General features: G+C 43.2%; 1 protein-coding gene across 1 annotated transcript; it reads left to right on the top strand.

Moving 5' to 3' along the window:
- The first annotated feature begins 404 nt into the window (after positions 1-404).
- On the top strand, positions 405-8,652 carry PUS1 (pseudouridine synthase 1). Its single transcript, XM_026716246.2, has 6 exons — positions 405-771; positions 3,177-3,386; positions 4,515-4,652; positions 5,377-5,479; positions 6,565-7,262; positions 7,726-8,652. The coding sequence occupies exons 1-6, from the start codon at positions 550-552 to the stop codon at positions 7,768-7,770; spliced, it is 1,416 nt and encodes a 471-aa protein (XP_026572031.1). The 5' UTR covers positions 405-549; the 3' UTR covers positions 7,771-8,652.
- The last annotated feature ends 765 nt before the right edge of the window (positions 8,653-9,417 follow it).

The raw sequence follows: 9,417 nt of genomic DNA, 5'->3' as shown, positions 1-9,417 counted from the left end.
TCTTTCTCTCTTCCTCCCTCTCTTTCTTCCTCCCTTTCTTTCTTTCTTTCTTTCTTTCTTTCTTTCTTTTTTTTCTTTCTGTCTGTCTGTCTTTCTTTATTTCTTTCTCTCTTCCTCCCTTTCTTTCTTTCTTTCTTTCTTTCTTTCTTTCTTTCTTTCTTTCTTTCTTTCTTTCTTTCTCTCTTCCTCTCTTCCTCCCTCCCTTTCTTTTTTCTTTCTCCCTTCCTCCCTTCCTCCCTTCCTCTCTTTCTTTCTTTCTTTCTTTCTTTCTTTCTTTCTTTCTTTCTTTCTTTCTTTGCAAAAGCAAAACGCGCAACGCCCTTGCACGGCCGGCCGTTGCACCAGGTCCCTCTTCGCCTGCCGTAGGCCATCCCATAATCCCTCCCCTCCTTTCTCCTCTCCCCCCTCCTCCTTTTGCTGCGGTTCCCACGTGGTCCCGGGTTGGGAAGCCTGGGTTGCCTCGCACGTCGGAATACTTGCAAAAAGGGTGTTTTTTTTCTTCTTCTCTCTTTCTCTCCAGGCTTCGCTCCTCTCCAGCGCTTTGCTGGAATGAGGTGGCTGCTTGGGGGGAAAAGGGGGATTTGGGGTTCTTTGGGGGTCGCCGTTGGGGCATGGAGAAGCGGTCGGCTGGGGAGGCGCCCGGATCCTGGGGTTCTCGGGCAAACGAGCAGCCTTCTTCCGCCGGGCGGTTGTTGGAGGTGTAGCCGGTGGGTGGTTGGCGAAGCCTGGAGGGGAACCGCGAGTCTCTGGAGCTGCAGCGCGCGTCAGAAGGTAAGAGGAGAAAGGCATTCGGGGCGAAGAGGGTCGTTCTCACGAGCAGAGGGGTCCCGGGTCGTGCGAAGCCCTTTTAAGCGAGTCTTTGCAAAGGTTCTGGCTGCTTTTCAGCGCCAGGTTTGATTTCCTTCCTTCCTTTCTCTACCTTCCCACCCTCCCTCTTTCTTCCTTCTTCCCTCCCTCCCATCTCTTTTCCTTCTTTCCTTTCCTCCCTCTCGCCCTCTTCCTCCCTCCCTCTCACCACCCCTTCATCCCATCTTTTTCTCCTCCCTCCCATCTTTCCTTTCCTTCCTTCCTCTACCTGCCTTCCTACCCTCCCTCCCTCCCGGCCCTCTGTCTCTTCCTTCTTCCCGCCCTCCCTCCCATCTCTTTTCCTTCCTTCTTTCCTTTCCTCTCCTCCCTCTCGCCCTCTTCCTCCCTCCCTCTCACCACCCCTTCATCCCATCTTTTTCTCTTCCCTCCCATCTCTTTTCCTTCCTTCCCTTCCTCTCACCTCCTCCCTCCCTTCATCCCATCTCTTTCCTTTCCTTCCTCCCTCTGCCTACTTTCCTACCCTCCCTCTTTCTTTCTCTCTTCTTCCCTACCTCCCATCTTTTTCTCCCTCCCTCCTTCTCTTCCACATTTTCAGGATTCTCCTTCCCCCTCCTATTTTCATTTTTGGATCCATGCAATGCTGTTGACAAATCAAGTAAATACTAAATACTAAGGTGGGCATGGTTTCTCTTTAACCATTCTTTCCTACAAAACTGCCTGCCTGCTTTTCAGCTCTAAACAGAGATGTGTATTTTATTTGTGTTTGTATTTATACTGGGCAGCTATTTCTCCGGATGGTAGGAGGTCTGTGGCTTGAGCCATGGGGATTGAGTTAGAAGTCCTTCAAGAAGACCCTTTCATTATTTTATATTCTATACAAGCAATGCAGAGACCAGAGTGGGAGCTGCAGAGCAGGTTAAAATCCACCCTTATGTGTGGGTTCTCTTTTTGTACCCTTGTGTACCTAACTAGCATTACAACTGTACTTAACTACCATGGCACTTGTACCTAGCTAGCGCTTCTACTATACCTAACTAGCATTGCAACTATAGCTAGCTAGCCTTGCAACTGTAGCTAGCATAGAATAGAATAGAATAGAAATAGAATAGAATAGAATAGGGAATGAGAAGAGAATATAATAAAATAATAGGGAATAAAATGGGAATAGAATAGGGAATGAAATGAGAAGCGAAGAGAATGAAATTAGAATAGAATAGAATAGGGAATGAGAAGAGAAGAGAATGAAATGAGAATAGAATAGAATATATTAGAATAGGGAATGAAATGAGAATTAGAATAGAATAGAATAGGATAGGGAATGAAATGAGAATAGAATAGAATAGGGAATGAGAAGAGAATATAATAGAATAGGGAATGAAATGAGAAGAGAATGAAATGAGAATAGAATAGAATAGGGAATGAAATGAGAAGAGAAGAGAATGAAATGAGAATAGAATAGAATAGAATTCTTTATTGGCCAAGTGTGATTGGACACACAAGGAATTTGTCTTTGGTGCATCTGCTCTCAGTGTACATAAGAAAAAATAAAATACATTCATCAAGAGTCGTAAGATACAACACTTAGTGATAGGTTACTAATACACAATCAAAACATACTAGGAAAACAAAAAATCCACAATAAGTTGTAAAGATACAAACAATGGGGTTATAGACATAAGTGGGAAGAGATAGACACTGGGAAGGATGAGAAGAAGAATAGTAATACAGTCTTAGTAAATAAGTTGACAGTGTTGAGGGAATTAGTTGTTTAGCAGAGTGATGGCCTTCGGGGGGGAAACTGCCTTTGTGTCTAGTTGTTCTGGTGTGCAGGGCTCTATAGCGTCGTTTTGAGGGAAGGAGTTGAAACAGTTTATGTCCAGGATGTGAGGGGTCTGTAGATATTTTCACAGCCCTCTTTTTGACTCGTGCAGTAGACAGGTCCTCTATGGAAGGCAGATTGGTAGTAATTGTTTTCTCTGCAGTCCTAATTATCCTCTGAAGTCTGTGTCTGTCCTGTTGGGTCGCAGAGCCGAACCAGGCAGTTACAGAGGTGCAGGTGTCAGACTCAATCATTCCTCTGTAGAACTGGATCAGCAGCTCCTTGGGCAGTTTGAGCTTCCTGAGTTGTTGCAGGAAAGACATTTTTTGTTGTGCTTTTGTTGCAACTGTGCCTACCAATACAGCAACTGTACGTAACTAGCATGGCACGTATACTTAATTAGCATGGTAGCTATAACTAGCATTTCAACTGTCCCTGAGTGGCGTTGCAACTGTACTTGACTAGCATACCTAACTAGCATTGCAACGAGGCATCTACCCTTCCATTAAACTGCGCAATTTTTGCGGGGTTTTGTTGTGGACTCTTCCAGTGTCTTGCAATGGCTGAGCAGCTAGGAAGTATGGAACACAGCCTGGCGAAGAGGCCGAGGGAGGAGCCCCGGAAGCAGGAGGAGAACGGACACGAAGCCAAAAGGCTGAAGGACAACGGGGAAGAGGCCAAGGACGAGACAAGGAAGTTCCCGAAAAAGAAAGTTGTGCTGTTGCTGGTGTATTGTGGGAAAGGTTACCATGGAATGCAGGTGAGCGCCTGGATATAATGGCATGTGGGAATGACTTACTGGGTTTTCCCGAAAATAAGACCCTGTCTTATATTTTTATTTTTGCCACCCCAAAAAAAGCACCAGGTCTTACTTTCTGGGGAAGTCATCCACTGACTGACTTCACTTGGATGCATTGCTCCCGGACTCCTTTTCGCTTCATAAACTTCTTTTTCTGCAGCCAGCAAGGCTTCCCTGAAGGCCTCTGCAGCTGATAACAGAGCTCTGGATCGATCCTGAGCTTTATTATCAGCTAGAGGCCTTCAGGAAAGCCTTGCCGGCTGTGCAGAAGAAATGGGCCGGCAAGGCAGGTATCGGGGTGTCCGAGGCTTGGCTACAACTGTCCAAAAGTAACTAGTAGGGCAGCTCCACCCCCCCACCCCCCAAATCCCCCATTCCCACCCTAGCTTAACTTTTATCCATGCACTCTGGGGTGGGTGGTGTCTTAATTAGGGCTTATTTTGGGGGTAGGACTTACATTGGCGCATGTGTAAAAAAATCAAGCCAGGACTTACTTTCAGGGTAGGTCATATTTTCAGGAAAATGTAGAATGTAGGCTTGGAATATCTTCAAGTGTCATCGTGTAAAGAGTGTAAAAGAGAAGAGAATAGAGGAAGGAGAATGGAATGGAATAAATAGGAATAGAATAGAATAGAATAGAATAGAATAGAATAGAATAGAATAGAATAGAATAGAATATGAGCAGAATAGAATAGAATATGAGCAGAATAGAATAGAAATAGAATAGAATAGAATAGAATTCTTTCTTGGCCAAGTGTGACACAGGGAATTTGTCTTGGTGCAAATGCTCTCAGTGTACATAAAGAAAATTAAAAAAATACATTCATCAAGAATCACAACACTTAGTGATAGTCATAGCTTACTAGCAAGCCATCAAATCATACGAGGAAACAAAACAATTGTAAAGATACAAGCAACACGGTTATAGTCATAAATGGGAAGAGATAGGTACTAGGAATGACGAGAAGAAGAATAGTAATGCAGTCTTACTAAGTAGTTTGACAGTGTTGTAGGAATTAGTTGTTTAGCAGAGTGATGGCATTCGTGGGGAAAAAAAATACATTCATTTCTCTCTTTTCCCCCTCTCAGCGCAACGTGAAAAGTTCCCAGTACAGGACAATTGAGGATGACCTGGTATCAGCCCTCATAAAATCCGGATGTATTCCGGAAAACCACGGAGAAGACATGAAGAAAATGTCGTTTCAGAGATGTGCCCGGACAGATAAGGTAATACTGGTAGCTTTTGACTTCAGTGACCATTGGTTTAATGATGGGGAATTAAAGATTGTGCTGAAAAGGTGGTTGTCAAGATCCCGGCAGTTACCCCAATTAAATCATGAGTCTCAAGCCAACATCCAAAACTAAAGAGGATTTATTAGGAATTAACATGTCCAGCTGGGTGTAGCCGACTCTGAGGCCCATAATTCACTGTCACCCTTGACCCTGGTTTCCCCCCCCCCGAGTGTATCATAATTCATATTCTCCAATGAGACACATCCATAGCCAAGAGTCATCAATCATGTTCTCCAGTTAAGTTTTTGGGCGGCAGAAACTTCAGTCACCTACTTACAATCCCTGAAAAACTATGCATGGAATGCACTTTCAGTTTCCAAGTGGCCGCACTGCTCTTTCAAACCTCTTTCTCGCCGCTGCCCCCGCCTTCCCCCTCCCCCCCACTTTCTGTTGGCAACTATAAAACGGCCATTAAAAATGTTTTATGAGTTGACAGGTGGTTTTTTAAATGAACCGCTTTTTTTTCCCCCTGGGACTTAATTTTAACGTTTAATATTTTCAAGTCTGCGAAATGTAAATTGAGTTACAAAGGTTCTTTGAAATGGGATTCAGTGGCCTTTTTATCCGATGTACCAATTCTGCCCAGTTCTATTGTTCCTAATTTTTATTTAATTTCTTTTTTCTTTCTTTTTTTGGGGGGTGTGTGTGAAAATTTCAGGGCGTGTCTGCGGCCGGACAGATCGTTTCCTTGAAGGTCTGGCTGATCGACGATATTTTACAGAAGATTAACGAGCATCTTCCTTCTCACATAAGAATTTTAGGTAAGGGAGTATAAGCGCTTTGGAATTATAAGACATAAGAAACTTGGATGGGGGGTGTCTCTGTGGAGATTCAAGTCATCCAGGTCATGGTTGTCTAAAGGAGCTTTTTCAGGGGGCAACTGGACTTTCTTTGTTTTTCTTTGAAGACATTTTGCTTCTCATCCAAGAAGCTTCTTCAGCTCTTGACTGGATGGTGGGAATGGAAGGATTGATACTCCTTGCAGACAAGCTGGTCATTTGCATTCTTTTTTGGGGGGTGGGAAGGTTTAGGGAAAAAACCCTCATGGCCCAGAGGTTGGGAACCCCTGCCCTAGGACACTGCACCTGTTGAAAATAAATGCTGGTTCCCAAGATACCCAAAATTTTAGAATAACACTTTTAGAATAACAGAGGTGGGAGGGACCTTGGGAGGTCTTCTAGTCCAACCTCCTGCTCAGGCAGGAAACCCTATACCATTTCTGATAACATTTTTGATCCGATCAAATCTAGATTCAGATCATCCCAAGAGATTCCTTTTTAAGGAAACCCCTTTTAATCAGGTTTGGGCATTCCACTTCAATTCAGCATTTAATCTATTATTAAAAGGCCCGTACTATGGTGTAAGTCAGTGGTCTTCAAACTTGACATCTTTAAGATTTGTGGACTTCAACCCCCAGAATTCCTCTTCCAGTAATGTTAGCTCAGGAATTCTGGGAGTTGAAGTCCACAAGTCTTAAGCTTGGCAAGTTTGAAGACCCTTGGATTAGATAGATAGATAGATAGATAGATAGATAGATAGATAGATAGATAGATAGATAGATAGATAGATAGATAGATAAAAAATACAGATGAGATAGAATTCAGGGGTTTTCAAACTTGACAGCTTGAAGACTTGTGGACTTCAACTCCCAGAATTCTTCCTCCTCCAGTCCTATTAGCTCAGAATTCCTGGGAGTTGAAGTCCACAAGTCTTAAACTTGCAAAGTTTGAAGGCCCTTGGTGTAAGTTCTTGTATTTGGGGGATCCTGTCTAGTTGTGAAAAAATTACAAAGATTGACCTGAAGTTGACATTGTCCTAAAGTTTTGTCTAATAAACAAAAAAACAGGGCTGAAAAGAGTGACTGGAAAATTCAATTCCAAGAACAGATGCGATGCCCGGACCTATTCGTACATGCTGCCGACGTTTGCCTTTGCCCACAAGGATGACGCTTCTCCGTGTGAAACCTACCGCATGAGTGCTGAGACTTTGGACACTGTCAACGACCTCCTGGCTTGCTACAGAGGCACCCACAACTTCCATAACTTCACCTCCCAGAAGGGCCCCAAGGACCCCAGCGCCAAGCGTTACATCATGGAGATGTTCTGCGAGGAGCCCTTCGTGAGGGACGGTGTGGAGTTCGCGGTAGTGAAGGTGAAAGGACAGAGTTTCATGATGCACCAGATCCGGAAAATGATCGGCTTGGTGGTCGCGATTGTCAAGGGCCACGCCACCCAATCCATCATGGAGCAGAGCTGGGGAGAGGAGAAGGTAGACATCCCCAAGGCTCCTGGGCTGGGCCTGATTTTGGAACGGGTCCACTTTGAGAGCTACAACCAACGGTTTGGGGACGACGGTCTCCACGAAGCCCTGGAATGGGCAGAAGAAGAGGGGAAGATTGCGGCTTTCAAAGAGCAGCACATCTACCCCACCATTATCAACACGGAGAAGGAAGAAAAGTCCATGATGAACTGGCTGGAGACGCTCTTCAACCATCAGTTTGATTCCACCATCTCAAGGCTACAGGAAGACACCAGAGATGCCAAGGTAAGGTGAAACGATTTGGGCTCCCTCCTTCTCAGCCCAAGGACCAGGGGGGTTCAGCGGTGATGGGGCTGGACTAGACGTGGTGAGGCTCATATTGAAGTCCCATCTTGACTAAGTTATCTGGGTAATGTTGGGTCTTTCTCAGCCCACGGATTTATCATTGTGGGGATAACATGATGGGAGACGCTGATGGAGATTCCATGGAGGTTCTTGGAGAAAGCAGAATATAAGAATGTCCCAAAGGTGCTGTCAAAAAGAGAACTGGATGAGTCATTGTTGAAGGAAGTCCAGTTGCCTTTTTGAAAGCACCTTTGAGACATCTGTGACCTAGTTGACTTGGAATAGAATGCTTTATTGGCCAAGTATGATTGGGCACACAAGGAACCCCACTTTGGGGACAGTAATGACCTGGATGATGGAGAATTTCTACTGAAGAATTAAAGTGTTTCTTTGCTTCTTTCAGTCTGATCCTGAAGGCAGCGATGGATGTGAAGACAATTCTGATTGAGGATTCCAGGCACACTTTGATAATTATGGATTCACAATTCTTTGGCCTGAAAAATCAAGCTTTTTTCAATGATGGGTGTTCTTAGGCTTGGAACACAGATGAACAAGGACAGAAGTTACATTTCTCGTCCTCTCTGCAGCAGTGGAGACAACGCTAGCTTGAAAAAAAAAACTACTTTAATTATGTTCGATAAAAAATAATTTTTAAAAACATGTTGGAGAAAAATAGTTATCGGACTCGTACAGATAAGTGCAAGGCGTTAAGAATGCTGTTCCCTTTTGGTTTTTCCAACAGCCAAAATTAATTGTTCTTTTGGAAAGCTTTCCGTGATTATCGGCTCAGCCAAGTAATAAGGTTTTTGGAAACTTACTTCCTTTTGTAAAAACAATATTTTAATTTTTTTTTTTAAATTTCCACTTTCTCATAGACCAAATAATGTGGTGGTTGAAACAAACTCTGGGTTGGAACAACTGGGTTTCATCTCCATTTTTTAGAAAACTGTCTATTTTAGGGTTTTTTTAGTGCTCCTTATGAAATAGTAATAATAATAAAGGCTTCTTATGACACAAAGTGCAAAGGTTTTTTTAAAAATGATTTCTAATCCAGGTTGCACGTAATGCTGCCATAACGTTGTTGATCTGGGGGAAGGTCAGAGGACATTTTAAGATTTGGAAGCCATCAAGAAAAAGAAATCAGAATGCTGTTGTTTTGCTTACTAGGTGACTAGCAGTCCAGGTAGTTGTCGACGTATTTATTTAGTGACCATTCGAAGTTATGACAACACTGAAAAAAGTTACTGAATATTTGCAAGTCAAGGATGAGTATATGGATGATTATGAATTCCCCAACAAAAACAGAATAAAGGAACAGTTTAGCTGCAAATGAATGGCTATTATCATTTATTTGGTGAATTGGGGTTTTAATCCAATTATTTATGTCAGTACATTTTTATGAGCAAAATGCATGACCGTGGGGGAGGCAGTTTGTTGGAAAACTGTTGGAAAATGTTTATAATAATGATCCGGTTTAAAAAAAAAACACCTTTATCTCTTGGAGGGGAATCTGAAGAACAAAACCTACAATCTCCATGATAGAATCCACCTTTTTGTTATTCTCCTTGTGCCAGCTTGAAAAATCAGAATTTCACATTCCTGCAGCTCTTATTTTTAAATATAACTCAAGAATGAATGAATGGTGTAGGGTCTCCTGCTTGGAGGGGGTGGGGGGTGTTGGACTAGATGACCTACAAGGTCCCTTCTAACTGTTAATCTGAGTTGAGTTGAGGACAGGCGAACGTGTATAATTCGCTTTTTTTTCCCCCCACAGTATTTGTCCCATCTTGGTTTCCGTAGCGGGAATCGTGTTTTGCTAGTTATTCCCTCCCGTTTACGAAGATTTTCCCCCATACGTTGCGCCTGCGCTACCGGAGCTGTACGTTGGATTCGACCAATAGAATAGCTCTTTCCCCCACATGAAGAGCTCGCGCTTTTGAGCAAACTTGGCGACATGAGGTTTGCACGGGAGGAAAAAAATGGATAGAACTAGTAAGTAGATTAAATTTTTTTAAAAAATGAGGATTAAATTCATTTTTTTAAACAATAAGGAAGGACATTTTCCTGGCTGGTGGAAACTTAAAAAGTATATATA

This window comes from Pseudonaja textilis, chromosome 15 (genome assembly GCF_049901715.1).
Source record: "Pseudonaja textilis isolate UNSWEBS1 chromosome 15, rPseTex1.2, whole genome shotgun sequence".
Classification (NCBI taxonomy): Eukaryota; Metazoa; Chordata; class Lepidosauria; order Squamata; family Elapidae; genus Pseudonaja; species Pseudonaja textilis.
This window is presented reverse-complemented; position numbering and strand designations above follow the sequence as displayed.